Below are 19,841 nucleotides of genomic sequence, written 5' to 3' on the forward strand. Positions count from 1 at the left end.
GGCAATCTAGGGCAACCTTTCCGAGCCTAGCGTCCCCCTGGCTAAATATGATTGCCCTGAGCTCTTACGCTCATCTTAATCCAATCCACTAATGGACAGAGCTGAATATAAGATTTGGACGAAGCAGTCTAAGAAGCAGAATACGGCTTCAATTCTTAAAACCAGCATTGAGGAATCTACATTATTATTAGTTAAAAAAACGTCTAAACTTTTGATAATTTGTAAAATATATAATGGCTTTCGTCATAATAAGAAAAAGGTATAATAGGCCATCAAATAACCCAATCACCCTTTTTGTTCAAGTGCCTCCTTGGAAATCGGGGCACATTCTGGAGGGCGTCAATGTCAATACTCACGTTCGTTCCTAAAATTTTCATGTCACGAACACTTCTATAATCACTTACTTTCACTCATATAATTCGCCTGCTTTACTTAATAGGCGTATATAAGTGGTTAAGCTAAACGTTTAATCTCGGCTTTTCGGTAGAAACGGCCACTTTGTAATTACGCCTCACTTGGGCACAAGGTCACTAGGTCACTGTCCTCCAATGGGTTCACTTGCTTGCTTACACGTTCACTATCATCAATGGGGCTCACTTGGACACAGATTCACTGGCCTGAATGAGTATCGCGCTCACTAACTTCAATAAAGCTCAAGGTAGCTGAGACTCGCATCCGCTAGGGCTTGCTGTCCTTAATATGCTTAAGCTTTCTGAGAGTAGTTTTCACTTCTTATTTTGTTTCGTTGTTCAGGTCTCTCGTTTATACAAAACAACTCTTAAATGGAATTTTGTCATAATGTGGTGGACCATTTAGTTTGATACGATTAAAGAAAAAAAAACTTTTTTCCGCTAATGCTCGGTTAATACTAAAATACTTTAACTCCCTCAACACTTTCCAGATGATTATACGAATTCATCCAGACACAGACACGCTTTGTCATGTCCGTATTCAAAGTGCTAACCCTGTAGAGGGAAGGAGCACTTGAAACATATTACTTACACGTGATGATAATTTACTTATTGCAAAGTTAATTAAATTAGTTAGTTGGTGTTTAACGTCTATTTACAGCACTAAGGCTATATGAGACTGTTACTGTTACTGTTATAAAGTGGAATCCAAACAAGTACTCGAGGTAGAATCTAAATCTTACATCCAAGGCAGTTGCACCTACTGGGGATCCACCTAAAGATTACGTATACTAGCCACTTGGGCATGAAAGGAATATGGTGTTTCAAAACGTATGACTATTACCTACACATTGCAGAGGGATTAGGGGAATACAGGATATATACCATTAGATTTCCTGGATTGAATTTCTAGAATTATAACAATTTATGTTCTAGTGGCATTAGATATTTGGAATACCTGAAAAAAAAAAAAAAAACTTAAACGTGCTCATCAAAGAATCAAGTCCTTACAGAGTAGATTTGAATCAGGTCATTTGAATTTGATTTCGTATGTAGACGTTGTCTCATACTGCTTACATTTAGAACAATAAAGGTTGTATGTAAGCGGGTATGTCAAAATATGTGTCAATTTTCTGCGTATATAAGTATGATTTTTAAAGTTGCAATGTTCGCTTATGCTTCGAATTGACAAGATATATATATATATGTGAATCCTTTAAGAAATGAAAACTGTGGTTCCTGTTGCGATATTTTAATTTGTTGTTGTAGTGCAAGCTTTGTTCTTGTAAAGCTTTCTTTCTTTATAGATATTTGAAAGTATTTATCTGAAATAAATTATGTAATCACTTTACTCCATGTGATTGTAGTGTTTTGCTTTCTACTTCATAGTGGACACTTCCACTTGATTTATTATACTAAAAGTGATTTTTAGGGCTGTTTGATCATATAAAACATTTCGTTCCACTCATGAGTTCAACTTATGGCCCTCACTCGTGCGCTCAAATTTAATTTAAAGGGCTTTTGAATGATATTTGAAAATTAATAAAAATAATAGGTTCTAATAAATTTCTCTCAAATTTAAATATCTCTTTTGCGAAAATTAGGCAGAACAGGAATTCCTCTTCTGCCTAAAGATAAGATAAGATAATATTAGATAAAAAAAAATGTGTTATAAACTGCTAGAGGGTCATTAGACAGGAAATGAATTAGGCAGAACAGGAAGGAACCTTTCAAACGAATCCTTCTGAAAATGCCTATTGAGTCAATCCATTCTAGGCGATCAAGCATGTGCCGCTCGACCATCGCCAAAAAATCTAATTTTTTCATGTATGTTTATACTATACCAGGGTACTTTAAAACCTCAATTAATTATTTTTAAAACATTTCGTAGCGACGCAGCTTCTGCCGCCATTTTGCGTTTTCTCGATTTCAGGAGTTTACATTGTTTTGATTATCTCAACATGTATTTGTCCTACCAAATTGAAAATTGCTGGGTGTGTCCAACTTGTGCAGAGCTAAAACTTTGTTCTCTTAACATTTTTGCTTAAAACCACTTGAAATGGGTTAAATCAGGGCCTATAGTAGCAACATTTTTAGACATTGAAGACATGTTTGGGAAGAGGAAGCAACTGACGTAGAGGTCTGAATTTGTGTGTACATGTAGTCCGGGGATCATACGTTTATATTCTAAAATTTCCAGACCTGTAGCTGCTCCCAAAGGCCTGAAAAAATATCGTAAAGTTGGGGAATTATGCCAATTATTCCACTGTCCAATATCTCCAATGGGCCTGGATAAAATAGTCTGAAATTTTGGAAATAGTTACTCCTTTAGCATACCATAACACACAACGAAGCGCGTTTTGTGTTTTTGAGTACAAGGGGATTAAAGTATTAAGGAATGACGTCATACTCTGGGAGGTGTTTTGTTCAAAAATTCAACTGAAAATTCGTTGTTGTGAAGTAAAATAAGGTAGGATGAATGGCTAGTCCAGTTAAGGCTCTCAAACTCCTTTCTTTCCTCTAGTTTTGAAAAGGTCGAGCGGTAATTTTCTTTTTTCTCGATCACTTGGCATGGATTGACCCTATTGTAACTTTGATGGTAAATAAATTTTACCGGAATAAGAGCAGAATGATATAGTTGAAGATATGGAAGCGAAAAAGTATAGTACGGTGGCCCGTACCTTTTATTTCTTACGTAATAGCTTCAGAAAGAAAGCGAACTAGCTGAAGATGCAGTAGGAAGTAAAACAAAATTAAATCTTCTCTACTTTGATGAGTGATTTAAAAAGAAATTTATACTTTCTAAAAATAGAACTTCAAAGAAGATCCCACTGACTAACTACAGTGTTTTAATTGACGGGTTGATGCAAGACGTTTCACTCCTGACAAACTTTATCTCTCCTAGAGAAGCAAAGTTTCATCCCTGGTAGCGATAACATTTCCTCCTGGCATTTCCATATATAGGGTGTTTCAAAATCACCGACAACGTTTGGGAGATGATTCCTGACACCAAGATAAGACAAAAAGTATATCCGTCATTTTGGAATTATAAGCTGCCAAAATCATGAAAAAATGAACTTTAAATGACCATCGCTCCAATACTATTGGACCTACCGTAGTCGGGTCAAAACTTTACTAAGAAACTAATATGTGCGCTATCCAAAATACATGTTTCAGAATGCTGCGGTACTCACACAACAATTTTTATGGGGGGAGTTTGGCTACGGGGATATAGCTGTAGTAGTTGGTAAGTACTTCTACAAAAAATATTGCAGAAGTACCACAGGATTCTAACATGGATATTTGAGTAGAGCACATACCAGTTCCTACGTGAAATCTGGACTGATCACGGCATTGGAGCTATGAACCTTAAAGTTTTACTTTTTTAATGTTTTTGGCAGCCTATAACTCCGAAACGAAGGATTTCTGTAGTCATTTTGGTCTATACATTTTGTCTTATCTTAGTGTCAGGAATCACCTCCCAAATGTTGTCAGTGTTGTTTTGAAACACCCTGTATATTGGTTGTATGAGTGTATGCGTGTGAAGGCTGAGTGCGAATATTGGATGAAATTCATTCCCCCATGGGAAAAACATTTAGATTGTACATGCAAGTACGTTAGAATAAGAGGCACTGAAGAATCCAAAGAAAGTAGAGGAACATTCAAATTTGTCCCTTCTCCCTCTATCCCCTCCATAAGAAAAGAAAGAAAGACAGACAGACAGAAAGAACAGCGCTTACCTGCCCAAGCTTGTCAACATTACTAAGTCAGTTGAAAAAAAAAAAAAATATATATATATATATATATATATATATATATAAAACTGTTTATAACTCTTAACATGAATGGATTTAGGTTTCAATATTTTGGGTTAAAAGAGAATAAATGCAAGTGATAGTAATCATGAGTATATCGTGGAATAAAAAAGCGAGGAAAACTTGGAACAGACCTAGTATAAATCAATGTGCATAGTAGTTATACACCGGGTTTTGAACTCATAACTGTGCTCCGCAGGTGAGTGTTATACTTTCTCTCAGCTGTCAGAGCAATATTTCCGATTCGGAGCAACAGGCCTATATACCTACAATGAATCTTAATGATTATAATAACATATTACAATATACAAAAATAGATGTTACATTACGTATTGTGTATACACCACTTTTGTTAAAAGCTACTATAATGCCTTTTCAGCATGCTGTATTGGTGTCCGCCATCTCATCATCCTCCTGTCTTTCTTCAGCATGGCAGTTGTCTACGCGCTGCGCGTTGATTTGTCAGTTGCCATTGTCGCTATGGTCAACCACACAGCATTGAAAGATGGCGAAGAGGTAAGATGTATTCATTTGTATCATCATTATCATTATATGAGTATTTTAACATTACCTAGAAGTCCTTACGTTAAACTCGTGATGAAGCACGACTTTTTTTTTTTTTTTTTAACATTATGTATCAGATAATTCATTGAATAATTCCGCTTTACTGAAGAGTGAAACTGGCTTTATACATTAGAGCGTTGAATCATTTTTTCTATTTTAAGTGGATCTACTCGTCAGGTACGCCATAATTAAATATTAGATTAAAAAATATAATGTATTGCTACTATGCTGTGTATATTGTACTTTTATCATATTTACCTGGAAAAGTGATCATTGCATTTTTATTAGAATTAAGCAATGCATGTATTGTATAGAAAGTAAATGTCAACATGAGAGATTGCAGAATTAACCATTGTTCGAAGGTTGCAACGTCTTTTGCTTTAGTAATGTAGTGCAAATAAGGAAAAAAGAGTAAAGAAATTATATTTAAAGGAAAACTCTCGGATTATACACTGCTTCATATCTCACAAGTGAAACAAACACATGTCTTGAAGTGACTTTCTTAAAGGAATAATCAACCATACAGGATGTTCATGAAAGAATGAGTGGTTTTTGTTTAAAAAAAAAACATATGTAGGGAGGGTGTGCCCGTTCTATTCCCAAATTTTCTTTTCTACCCTTCCCAAATTTATTACTCTTCAGTTTCATTGAACCATTTTCAATAAAAAATTGTGTACTCCCCAAATATTCTCATGGGATCAACCTACCTAAATATCAACCTGTGCTCACCATTGCCTGTGGACTATCTTCCGTACGTATATTGTCATTAGAAAGACCAATTAGCCACTATTTTGGTCCGATTTTGATAGACCGAAGGTTTCGTTATCTACGTGTGCTTGTGAATCTTGTTCTTCAACAGTATTGTACTTACTATGTAGAGTTGTTCACTAAGCAAGACGAGACATGGCTCTATTAATAGAAAGAGATACATTTTACGAAACGAAGCATCACTCTCTAGGGTCGTCCACATATTACGTAACGCGGCAAAGGATGGGAGGGGGGTTCGGCCTTGCGTTACGAAGTGTGACAAGGGGGATGGGGGTTTACATCTTCGTTACGTAACGAATGTTTTTTCCGTGTAATATTTTATTTTTATTCTCAGGTTTATATCCAATCTTTTCAACAAATAATTTTATAAATTTCTTTTCTTTTTTATAAATAAATATTTGTAATTTTGGGTGAAATTGCGAAAATATAGCCTCTATAAATTGAATCATGAGAAGGGTTCGAACGCACTACTAAACACAAGCATGATTGGTGACGAATCCTGCGTGCATTACAATACGATAAAACTCCTTTTGTGGCGCTCGCAGCATTGCATTAGCGGCACACGCTTTTCTGGAGTTAGTTGTTAGTGATTGTAACCACCTCTAGAAAATGCTATCGCGCTCCCACTCGCATCGTTATTTCTGATAATATTATTTAAAAGTTTTGATTTGAATCATTACTCACTCTAATCCTCTAAGAGGTTTTGCATGTGAAATAGAAGAAACTCTTTTCCGTGAAATAATATTTTCCGCGACGAAACGATCCACGATTTGCAGAGCAAAATAAGATATTAAAAACCTAATTTGTTGGATATTCACTTCGTACTGAATTTTTTCGATTTGAATATTTCTGAAGAAATCGAGTTTGCTCGCATTCTGACGCTGATTTAGGACAAGAAGAATTTGAAAAGAGGTAAACTGAAATCCAAAGTCCAAAGAAGATCCTCGAAAGCTTGTTCACGTGTGCAGCTACTTTGAATCTATGGTCGAGGAGGAAGAGAACTCTTTGCATCGTCGACACTGGGGAACTTCAAATACCGTTACGCGAAGCATCCTGGATCAAGGAGAAAGTGGTTGATGTCAGTTTTCTAGATCCTGTTTCATCTACATCTTCCGGCAGTACTTTCTCTTTCCTAATCAACGGTGACCTAAAAGAATGGATACGATCTCCTTGGGAAAACGACAATATGCAATTTCGAAGAATTAGGACTGGTTAATTAAACAACCTTATGGGGTTAAAATATTATTACGGTTCTATCATTTTCCAATATTTTGATTTGTTGGTGAAAATACCCTACAAATATATTCAGAATACAAGCATTTTGTAATTAAAAAAATTCTGCTAGTAAAATTTATTTTTTATTGTAATAATCCCCAAAATAAGCAAAATTGGCGAAAAAAAACAAAAAGTGTTACGTAATGGGGCGTTTACACTTGGTCGATTTAGTCGCACGGCTAAATCGACTCGCTGCATTTGCCACTAAATAGAAGCAACTAGGCCGAATCAGATCGATGGATGTGTTCAATTATTTCAACCACAGAAAATAGAACGTCTTTCAATTCAGTTACCAGTCGATTAGTCGCCTTTGATCAACAAGCGATTAAGTTGAAGTCCCGTTTACACGGTCGATTAAGTTGAAAGTGACGTCAATTCAACTGAATCGAACGCAAATCGACTAAGTGTAAACGCCCCATAACAGAGGGTGGAGGGGTTCGATCTTTCGTTACGAAGTGTGACAAGGAGGAGGGAGGGAATAAAAATTGGTCAAAAATAGCGTTATGTAATATGTGGACGGCCCATCACGACACATTTTCGAGACAATTTTTGCTTCGTAGGAAACCCTATTGCTATGCTATAGATGACAACGTATTCTAAACTTGATGTCATAGGTCTTGGGACACATTCGTTACACTCACTAGTTAGTCAGTGCAATTTTCACCTATTATGAGAACACGAAAGGTTGTCCTCATTGTGCACCTCAGCAGAACTGATGGTTGTCCTTGAGCGCTGCTTCATGTCAACCGACCTACTTAACCTACAGGGATGTTGCCACTGCACTGTAGTGTAGTGTAGGACTATAATGGAAATCAATGGAAGAACAACAAAAGATATCACGGACCCTATTTCTACCATAAATAAGGCCATAGACCTGAAATCGAAACTATAACAATACTTTGGTGCTCTGAAACTATGCCACATCCGTATCATCTTCCTATTACGTTGATTTTTAGAATTTTAGTGGGTCCGCGTAGTGTGACCGCTAATACTTTCATCTTTAGTGCGAGTGGTCCCGGGTTGACCGCCAGGAGGGACACTCGGTCGGAGAGGTGTAAAAGCCATCCACCCTCAGTGAGGTTTTCCTGGGTTTTCCTTATTCACATCAATCATATGCCGCGATAGTACCTAAATTAGGGTCCCATGCCGCTTTCTTCTCCATTTCCCCGGATTGTGTGCTCACCGAGGAACGTCATAAGACACACGTGATAAATTCCGAAAATAAGGAAATATAATACCTAGTACTAATTTAGAATTCTAAATTTGCTGTTAACGAGATAACACTTTCATTTTCCTTTTTCAATTCAGATTTGAAGGGAAAGAGTAATACAGCAAAGCATAGCCATATGAATGAAAACACACAGTTACCTAGAAAAAGAAGAAAAAAAAAGAATGATATCACTTTTATCACTCCTTATCTCTATCAGTATCTGTTTCACAATTGATTAAGGGTCTTCACAACACTCCCACCACGTTTTTCTTTCTTATTTTGTAAATAACTCTATAACAACAAGCCATACTAAAATTTTGAAACATACGCCATTTAGTCATTACGAAATGTTACTAAATGAATCAACTATTGATTTCAAGGCTCTTCACATAATGAAGAAATTTGAGTGACAATTATTACTGTACATTCATACCCATTTCTCTGACGTGTGTGCAAAGATTTGAAATCACTTATCTATTAACAAATACTACTTACTATCTGCCTCACTTCCTACATTTTTTTATTGACTTTAAATTATTCAGAAAACTTTTTAACGCTTTTAATTTATGACTTTTTAAAAGGAAATTCTGGAGTTCCAGTTACGTAGTTACTGCTTCAGCACTATTCAAGAAATGAAATCAAATTTTTCAATTTAACGACCTGCGATTACGCCTTTTAGGCTAAGAAAGATGGATGATAAAGACAAGTGAATGATGATGGAAGAATTGGTGGAATGGGAAAGTGGGTGGAAACGTGAAATACCCCGAGAATACCTACGGATACGATGTTGTTCACAACAAATTTACTTAGCTGGGGATCGAACCAGAGACCCGACGCATCAGAGATAAGCGCCACCCACCATTAAAGCACCGTGCCCCCCATCACTATTCATACAAACGACACGCTTCGTACTTCATTTTCTTCAGAACGAAATAAACTTTCAAATGTTGTTAAAATGCTTGATACACGCGGAAAGGAAAATTAGTGATAATTCGAGAACTTTCTCTCCAAAAATATAATGAATTATATATATACATGGTCGGATCCAGGATTTTCTGAGGGGGGGGGGGTTGCACCAAATAAGTGCCAGTACATTTGACTTAAAGTGAGTTTTTTAAATGTCTTTAGGCATCTGTAGTGTGAATGAGGAATTGCCCTGGAAATGATAAGTGTCTGCTCTCGATGAATACTTTTCCTTCAACCTTCTGAAAATTGGCTGAAACTATTAAATTTTGCAAATCTCACTGCCAGCTTCTCATTTTAGGTAGTGTATATTTACAACGAAGGCCTATAAATTTGTTTGGAAATTTTGTCATCTGGAGCGGCTCCAATTAAAGCTGCAAGAACGTAATATACCTTGAAAAATACTAAGGGGAATGGGTAATATGAGTGACAAATTTTATTGCGATATCTTCAATAGATATGAGAGAAAATATATTTTCCTATTCTGTTTGACAATACAAAATTTCATAGAATAGGAAAAGAACGACATAATTGCTATCGAAGAGATACTATCAAAGAATCGAACCCAAAAATAGCATTATTCTCCTTCTAGTATTACCACGCAAAACATTGTAAATAATCCACACCAGTGGCGTATTTAAGGGGCATTCCGGACTTAAGCAACCCTGAAATTTTATTTACTATATTATTGTAAATTAAATATCTTGCAGAATTTTCACATCTCCAGGAATAAAGTCCGCAAAGCCCCCCCCCCCCCGGAAACAAAATCGTAAATACGTCACTGATCCACACAATTATCTTCCGCTTATATAAACAACACAAACCAACACCAACTTCTCAAAAATACACTCTCTGTCACCGAAAAGTAACTCTTGTTTGAAGCAGAACCAAGGATGGACCAAAAACTTTCTGAATATTTGGAGATAACTGGAAGAAGGAGAAGTTAGGGCTTAATTTTCAATGCATGAACTGTACAGTTCAATTATCGATATTAATTATGAAAACTCATTTTTTTTCTCTTCTATTGCCAACCAAAATAATAAAATGAGAAGGTGGCACATATTGCCACCATCTTGCAAAACTCATGACTGTTTCCAGGCTTAAACTTCAAATGGCCTCAAGACCCCCATTTTTCTCCCTCACTCATAACAACATGTTTCCTGTGGTTGACTGATATCCCAAAGAGATGACAGCAAAAACAAACTACAATTTCAAACAAGCCTATATTTTCTAGAGCTGGGTTTCTCAATCTTTTCGACTTCCGTACCACCTTAAATCGTATGTATTACCTAGCAGTGACTCGCGTGCCACAGTTTGAGGAACCACGTTGCACGTTCTAGTCTAGAGTATTTTAACATGGTAAATGTGTGTGTGTGTAGCAGCGTATAGCAGCGTAATCGTTAAAAGGGTAAAAGACCAGAATTGTGGAAAGCGTAGTGAAGATCTTTAAGACAGTGGCGGTATTTGAGGGAAGTCACATCGGAAGTTTTTTTTTTATTCCAAGCTAAGGAAAGAAAGCTTCATACAGTTTCAGAAAGCTGAGTATAAGAATTAATACCTGTACAGTAGATTAGATATTTCTTTCCTTAGCTTGTAGTGATAATTTAAATTTTTACTGTTGTGACATCCTTCAAGAACCGCCACTAAAATACCGGTATACTGGCAGAACCTACAAAACTCCATAAAAGAATTGAATATTTCATAATATTCATGTTAAATATTTTGAGCCGGACTAAAATTTACAACGTTATTTTATAATGCAACTACGTACATCTTTTGGTAAGTGTATGTAGTTTATCAACTATGTGTCACATCATTAGATCAATTAGTAACATCATTGATATTTAGATCAATTTTTGACGTCCCTCTGGAAAAATTAATTCTGCATCTTGAACTCAATGACTCCACAACGGTGTGTTCGTTCTTGTGGAGAGTTAGATTTGCATAGCAGAAGTTTTATGTAAACTTTCTGTGTGATAAATACAAACAATCTAATCTTATCTCACTTTTTCATACCCCTGAATTATTTCTTCTATTTTTGTCATTATTACGTTGCAGCAGCATAACTTACATTAGCAGAAGGCTCAATTTGAAATGTAGGGATGCGATAATAAGCCATGTTTCGTATAATGAAGCTAGGCTGACCAGCTAGTAGAGCAAGTAGAGCAGTCATCACAGGCAGGGCCGGATTAATATACTCTAGCGCCTTAGGCTACACCCCACTCCCAGAAACTAATATAATGTAATTTTATATTTATTTCTTCGAGGCGCATTCAGGAAGATCCAATTGACTGTAAAATAAAAAATGAACATCAGAAGAAAGTAATTTTATTACTATGAAGTTAGTAATATATCGCCTACTTTTCAATACATGTGTCATCTTTGTTGAGGGTATTGTAACGCGGTACCAGCTTTTGTATGCCTGTCAAAAAAAAAGGGGGGGTCCAAGGGCTGGAATCAGGATGTCACAAGAACCATCTTCAACTCAGCTACACTATAGAACCGTTGTCAGCCAAAAATCGCTTCAGGGATTCGCTTGATGCGAGAGGTTACGTAAGACATCACGTTTCGTGTCTAGCGACGATGTGATCGAGGAATTAGTCACCTTCCTGGAGATAACACAGCAGGAAAGTCAGAGCGAGCGCTAGGCACTTCTTCTTGTGCGCGTTGTCAGTTGATTTGAAACCTATCGTGCACATAACTTGACAAACTGAAGTTGCTGAGTGACGATATTATGCAGCAGTCAACGGGAGATCTGCGGAAGTAACATGAGAGTGCGGACATTGTGAATCACCAGATCTGCAGAATTGCTTCCTACACACTTTCCACCAGTTCAAGTGTAACCATGGACGGTCGGGCACTACAGATTTTGTCGTGTATACTGGACTGCTATGAATTGTCCGCACCATTTTCTGATCATTCCTTCACTCATTATATCCGGGCAACACACTTCACGTGGAGGATTTGTGACGCCAACAGCCTCTCAGCGTGGAGATACCTAAGCGCCGACAATGTTTGCCGTACCAAAGGTCTCTCATCATAGACTCCATAAAACTGTTCTTAACCCAGGTTATTATGGCTACGTCGTAACGTAGCTCCACTCCTGCGCAAACGCGTTATGCTCTGATCCCTCTTCGGGCACTTTCGGAACTTACTTTTTAGAGTGCCTCGTACTTACCGATAGTGTGGCTATTGATGTCCACTCTGTTTTAGCAAGTGAAGAAAATTGTATATTTTGATTGAGCTTTTAGCTTTCAGTCTTTAGTTTTAGGATATTAGAAATTTAAAAATGAATGGATGGAAAGACTACAGGGATTGTGGGAACAAACATTAAGGATGTAATGAAAAGTATTAAGACATTCAGTAGGAGAAAATCAGTTAGTAATTATATCAGAGGGTTTTGTGTTGACCAAATTTTGCAATTACAATACATATTACACCCTTATATATCTTGCAATCACGCCCCTATATTACGTCCAAGCCTACTCACCCTAGACCCCAATTCGGGCCTGGTCTCAGACCCATGCCATAGGAAGAAAAATGATCTTCAGAAAAAAATAACAAGAGTATTATTTTTGATTGATATTTGGGATTCAAAATATTTAGAGATGGTGAATCATCATTTTCTGGAGCATTTTTATGATTGTATACTATTAATGTCACACACTGTACTCGTATTGGGTTAAGTAATTATATGAAAAGTCAAAGTTTGTACCAAATAGCTTATGCATGCTGACTGTGGAATTTTCACATTATTGACCTGGCATTACGATTTACTTTCGCCCAAGTACCGTAAATCGACAGGACAGTTCTGAATGAAAGGAAGGGCATTCTCATTAAATTCTGTGCAAAATATGGACTTCCTAACAGGGGAGTACTCACGCAGGGAATCCACAGGGTCTGGACCATCCTCAAAAACAAAATTTCGTAACGCAACATATGTTTGTATGTACACTTTGTTAATAAAAATGTATTTGTTTGGCAGAAAAATGATTAATGTAGCCCGAAGATTTGATTTTATATTTCATCTATATTCTTTCTCTTCTTATAAAAATAATCTAGTTCTATCATTTTTCTCTGAGAATATAGGTGGCAGCACTTAACAATTTACATATCGTTTTTTAAGACGCAGAAAACATCGGTCCAAATAGTACATGGATGTAGTGTTTTGTAGTATTGGACCCCTCTCCCACTTTGATTGCAGGTATGAATTGGATTGAAATGAGTTTAGCGTGCCATTCAGCAGTGAGGCTATATGAGACGTGAACCTACAACTTAATAAAGATCCGAACTACATGAGCTCCCAACGAAAATCGAACCTGGATCTCCTGCACCAAAGGTGCGTACGCTAACCATATAGCCACGACGGAGCTCCATTGCAGACATGCATCAATACGTTGCATTAACCTTGTCAGCACTTAACCCGAGTCAACTCAAATGTTGAAGTATGGTTGAATGTTTTTCATCTTTAGTTCTCAAATGTCTTGCGTCAGTAATTTTAGATCTCATTGTATGGAAATAAATCGTATCTGAAGGTTGTATGTGTGTTGTGCTTATTTCCCTCAATAGATGTCACTAGAAGCGTGGTAAGGCAGCGCCACCAGTGTATGTCTGAAAAATTACGTGCCCTTAGCCATCGGCAAGGCGGAGAGTTGTTGCAGTTTCCTGCTAAACGTTTTTCTTGTTTACTATACTATATAAGGCCTAACATTGAAAACGAATGTCTGTCTGATTCTGGTAAATATAAAATAGTATCTCTATTTCATAAAAAACACACACAGTTCTTGAATATAAAATCTAACTCGTGATTCGGCGGTACAGAGCTCATCTCTGGTGATTGGAGCCACTGATTCAATCCCAGCTCGGGCCTAATGGACTTTCTGATGAACAAACACCGTGTGTGTGGGTTTCCTAGAGGTTCTGTTTCCATCTACTTTCTTCATTCTAGCATTTCTTTCCGTTAAACTTTAACAAATAAATAAAACTCATTTGGCCTGACGGGGCCGCGGTGGCTCAGTGGTAGAGCGTTCACCTCTGGTGCTTGGGGTCCCGGGTTCGATCCCAGCCCCCGCCAAGTGAACTTTGTGGTGGACAAACACCTTGTGCGTGGGTTTTCTCGGGGTTCTCCCGTTTCCTCCCACTTTCTTCATTCCACCATTTCATTCATCACTCAACATCACCGTCTCCTTTAGCCTAACCGGCATAACCGTGGGACGTAAAACTCAAAGATTTCATTTCATTTTTCATTTTCATTTGGCCTGGCCGCTAGTTTAAAATTTTTAAAGATAAATGAAGCATTTCGAAATTTATATTCGCCTTGCACCGACCGAAAATAGAAACAATTAACCCATTAGGTCCAGTATAATTTTGAAAATTGTTTAGTAAAGTTGCTTATCCTTTTCCTGACGTAGTTTAGACATAAATCTGACCAATTTCCTATATATTGCATAGTATGAACTAGTGCTGTCGAATTTTTGAGACATTTGCGGTTTTCCGTTTTTGAGAAACCGGTTTTCTGAAAACCAAAAACCGCAAAAGCGGTTCTCAAAACCGAAACCGCAAAGGTAGTTTTTGAAACCGAAACTTCAAAGGCGGTTTTCAAAACCGAAGCCGCAAAAGCGGTTTTCAAAGCCGAAACCGCAAATGCGGTTTTTAAAACCGAAACCGCAAAAGCGGATTTCCAAACGGAAACCACAAAAGCCCTTTTCGAAAGCGAAAGTCGCCCGAAACCATGTTTGCGGTTTTATAATCGAAACCATGTTTGTCTTTTTCGAAGCAGATACAATGTTTGCTGTAACAAAAGAGACACTGACCAAAGCTTAAATCTTTACTTTATTTTAAATTATAATTTGTAACTGTTTCGGATATCTAGCATATCCTTCTTCAGACACGATCAAAATTAATGAAAATACAGACATATATATAAATGTTGTTATAACAGAGTTTAAATTCTTTAACCGTCATTTTTTTTCTTTATACGTGAAGGAAACACCGATCATGTTTTATTCTGTATCTTTTTACTTCCCAATAACGATAGCCGTGCCTCTTTGTGAGAAATTGCAACTTACATTTTTATTATGCCAATTGTAGTATACTCAACAAGAATTTCCGTATACTTTAAGGTTGGTTTAAAGGGACAAGTTTTGTCGATAGATGGCAGTACAATCTTCGTATCTCTTCCATGTATTTTTTACCTTTCAAGAAAATTCACGATTTCTGTTACAAATTTCAACCTACAGACTTCAAATTTTTAGAAAAGTAACTTCATAATCTATCGAAGGCAATAATCCGTGCCGATTTTTTATTTAGAATATTCTTCATTGTTGAAATGGCTTGATTGTTAAAATGCAAATCCAAACCTTTAACAATGGAACTGTTTCAACAATGAAGGAAATTCTAAATAAAAAATCGTCACGGATTGTTCCCTTCAATAGGTTATGAAGTTACTTCTCTAAAAAATTGCAGTCTCTACGTTGAAATTTGTAAAATAAATTGTAAATTTTCGTGAAAAGTAAAATATACATAGGAGAGATACGAAGACCGTAGTGACATCTATCGGCAAAACTTGTCCCTTTACACTAACCTTAAGACATTTTAAGAAAAAAATACCTTCTTTCCCCTCTGCAAATTTTTAGCATTTTTCCCTACGCCGCACAGTGGTACATTTTCCCAAATTCCTGGCCAAAACCCTAAAAATCGAACTCGTTAATTTAGCTTTCAGTGTTATTATAAATTGAAGAGGAAGGATGTGGCTTTCAATTCTTGTTTATCTTATCTCTTTTGAGGAATATACGGAGCCAGAATAATAATCTAAACATTCCCTTTAGTCAGCTTGAGAGAATCTTGTAAACGGTGATTCTAAAATTCTATTTTTCTAAAGTTATAATATTGTGAATATTAATGTTAGAAAAGAAACCTACAACATGGATTCAATTCCCGGTGGTTTGTAGAATATTTTGGTACGATATTTATTGAGAATTACTAATAACATTTAAATAAAGAAAATAATTTACCTGTATACGTGTATTGAGTTGAGTTTGAGTTTAATGTCCTGTTCAACAGCGAGGCTATATGAGACGTGGACCTACTGATTAACGTGGAATCCGAATCACATTAGCTCCCGCCGGGAATCGAACCCGGGTTTCCCACCACACAGGCGCGTATGCTAACCGCTTAGCCACGAAGGAGCTCTGTATATGTGTATTGTTTAATGATGAATCTTGTTATTAATTTTCTCATAGCATTAAAGTTACCGATCCTACACGATCGAGCAACACTATGGCTCAAGTTTCATAGAATGGGTATTGTTATTTACGATTGCAGTGAATACTGCTGCTTTTAGCTGCCATTTTACGCGTAATTGTATATAGGCCCTACATATTACCAGAAACTGCGCAGTTAGGTTTACGTCAGTGTTTGCTAATTCTTGGAACAAATCAGGGCCGTGCTGGGATACTAATGAGGGCGGTGGACAACTCTACTAAAAGGGCGCCCATACAAACAGGAATATATATATATATATATATATATATATATATATATATATACAGAGAGAGAGACTTTGAAAGAAAGTATGGGTCCCATTTTATATCAAAATAACCACCAAATTTGTTTTAATGTTAACGTAAATAGCTAACCTTGAATCGAAATCCTCTTTACTAGCGAAAAACGTTTTAGTTCCTTTAATAACATTTTTGTCAAATAAAAAGAAGCTAAACGTATCAACAACTTAATATAACACACCAATAGACATAGGAGGTTCGTTGCCGCGTTTACAAAAGCTCTCCATTGATTTCCGCCCTTAGCCAACTGAACCCAGTTTCTACTTTATATTTCAATCTCTGCGAGAACCATTTTAATATTGTCCTCTCATCTGCGCCTCGGTCTTCCTAACGGTCATTTTCCTATTTGGATTTCCAGTTACAACTTCGAAAGCGTTTCTAATTTCTTCCATTCTGGCTACATAATCTGACCATTTGAGCCTCCTAGACTTGATGACCCTAATAATGTTTGGTAAACGGTATAAAATTATGCAGTTCCTCCTTATGAAGTTTCCGCCTTTCCCCATTTCCTTTCCTTTTGGAATTCGAATATTGGTTTAAGAATCTTGTTTTCAAATACTTTCAGTCTGCGATTTTTCCTCAGAGTCAGTGACCATGTTTCGCAACCATACAGCACAACAGGCATGATTATCGTTTTATATTTTGAGCTACAAATTCCTCAACAGAATTAGCGACAACAAAACATTTTTAATTGAATAGTAGCAGGAAATCCCTGCTTTCAGTTGACATCAAATTTTTTAGTGATTATGGTTTTGGTCTGTTAATATGCATTTGGTTTTGGTCCATAAAATGCAGTATTACGATCCTGACAAACTTCCATTTATTTAGTTTTCTCTGCATTTACTTTTACGCCTATATCCCTGTAAGCGTTAATTAAGATTTCTGCATTTCTTTCTATTCTTCTATCATTACCTATTAAATTTACATCATCAGCGTACGCCATAACCTGGCAAATACAATTCAGCTCTAGAACCTGATTGCTTTCTTTGATTTTCTTTATAGTGTTCTCCAGAACAAAGTTAAATAATAATGACGACAACGCATCTCCTTGTTTCAGGTCATTCTCAACATGAAAGCTTGTGAACAAGAATTTCTCTACTCGAACCTTACTTTGGGATTCATTTAAACATATCTTAATTAATCTACCTTTTTCGTTATTGCAAATTCTGTAAGCATGTTGTACAATGTTTTTCTCCTACCAGAGTATAAAGGCAATAATTGATGTGCCAGGATGTTGTATTCTCTCAATTGTCTTCAAGTATTAGTCGAATGGTAAATATCTGGTCGATAGTTGATCGATTTTACCTAAATTCGGGCTGATAATCTCCAATAATTTCATCTGCGTATGGAGTCAACCTTGCTAATACAGTGTTTAAGAGGATTTATTGGATGTTGACAGAAGAGAAATGCCTTGATAATTATTAAATCTGTTTTGTTGCTTTTCTTCTGAACTGGAACAATGATTGATTCTCTTCACTCTTGTGGTAATTCCTCCTTGTTCCAGATAAGGAGAATGACTTTGTGTATCTTGCTCTACAATTTTTCCCCTCCAGCTAAAATTAAATCAACTAGAATTTCGTGTACACCCGGAGATGTGTGTTTAATTTTTTAAAATAGCGATTTCTATTTCTGTCTGGTTAGGTTCTGGAATATACGGTTATACTGCATTCATTTCACTTTCTCCACGCGCATTAGTTTTTGATTGTGTGTTAAGCAAATTGTCAAAGAAATCTTTACATCTATTTAAGATGCTATCTGTATCAGTGAGAACTGCTCCTTTTGGTTTCTTTAATATATAAGCACGAAGTTGATAGCCTTTCTTCATTTCGTTGATGCATTTATACATGTCCCGAATGTTTTTGTTTTCACTATTATCTTCAAGTTAATTAATTTGAACTTTCAAATGTCGCGTTTCTTTGTTCTAAAAGTTTTTGAAGTTTTCCGCCAGATGACAATGAAATTGTATGTGGTTATTTCGTTCGGATTTTGTAGCCAACGCTGTTTCTTCTGTTTTCTCTTCTCTGCTACTTTAGTACATTCCTGGTTGAACCATGGTTTTTTTCTACATATTTCTGTGTGACCCAATATTTCTTTTGCTGAAATGTTAATGCTATCTCTAATTTCAAGCAAGTATCTTGAACTCTAGTGCACTCCGAACCTTCTAAAACCGAGAATCTATTCGACACTTCAATCTGGCTCCCCTCTCACCTGATTCTCCTCTATTTTAAAAAAATAAACCGCTCCGTTTTCAGATATTGAATATTTCCTTTATTCAACGATAGTCTGTCTCTTACTATCACAATCATCTCCTCTGAACGACTGAACATCAGTTATGCTAGACTGTCCTTTTCTGTCAACTAAAACCTGATCAGTTTGAATATGTGTTTTTCCATCCGATGAAGTCCAAGTATATTTATGAATTTCGCGATGTTGGAATTTTGTAATATTCACGATAAGGTTTCTGGATATTGCACAGTTCACGAGTCTAACGCCGTTGTCACAACCTTCCTTCTAGAAATATTTATACCCTATAATCGGTTTGAAAATACCCTCTCGTCCTACCTTCGCATTGAAACCGCCTAACAGAATTTTCATATGGTATTGCAGGAGATGATCAAATACTAGTTCTATTCTTTCGTAAAAACGGTACTTTTTTTTTATCGCCATTCTTATTTTCTGTTGGGGCATGTGCATTTAAAACAATAATATTACACCACCGACCCTTAAGAGAAATAAAAGAAAATCTATCATTAACAAATCCAACCTAAGTAATTGCTGATATTACGTATTCGTTTGTGAACGAAAAATCCTGTTTCTAGTTGGTAATTTTTAATTTGTTCCGTTTAAAAGAACGTAAAATTTCCCGACTTGACTTCTCCATTTCCTTCTCATCTAACTTCCTGATATCTCACTAGGTCCATCCTCTATTTCTAAATACATTCATTACAATTTTAACTTGCCTTTCCTATAGAGACTTCTAATATTCCATGTTCCAAATCTCATGTCGATTTTACTTTGCTGAGTTATGCCAAGTTATCAGTTCTGATCTGAGGATTCTGCGAACTTATCCGAACAATCTTTTTTTTTTTTTTTTTTTTTTTTTTTTTTTTTTTTTTTTTTTTTTTTTACAATATGAGGTTGTTAGCCTCACACCAAATTTTCAAGCTGGATTATCATCTCTTGTCTGTCAGCTACTGCTTACTCAGTATATTCGCAGCTAACCTCTGTATTTAGAGACCTTCTCCCCGATCCACAACCTGAGGACGCGCCATGC

General features: G+C 36.4%; 1 protein-coding gene across 2 annotated transcripts in view; it reads left to right on the forward strand.

The window, feature by feature from the left end:
- Positions 1-19,841, forward strand: part of LOC145681460 (putative inorganic phosphate cotransporter) — a 184,382-nt gene that overhangs the window by 118,950 nt on the left and 45,591 nt on the right. For both annotated transcript variants that reach the window (XM_081753101.1, XM_081753100.1), the window contains exon 2: positions 4,605-4,741. In XM_081753101.1, the coding sequence (XP_081609227.1) occupies positions 4,655-4,741 (87 nt within the window). In that variant the 5' untranslated portion in view covers positions 4,605-4,654. The remainder of the gene's footprint in view (positions 1-4,604; positions 4,742-19,841) is intronic.

The sequence above is a fragment of the Thermobia domestica genome, chromosome 3 (genome assembly GCF_964235325.1).
Source record: "Thermobia domestica chromosome 3, izTheDome1.hap1.1, whole genome shotgun sequence".
NCBI lineage: Eukaryota > Metazoa > Arthropoda > Insecta > Zygentoma > Lepismatidae > Thermobia > Thermobia domestica.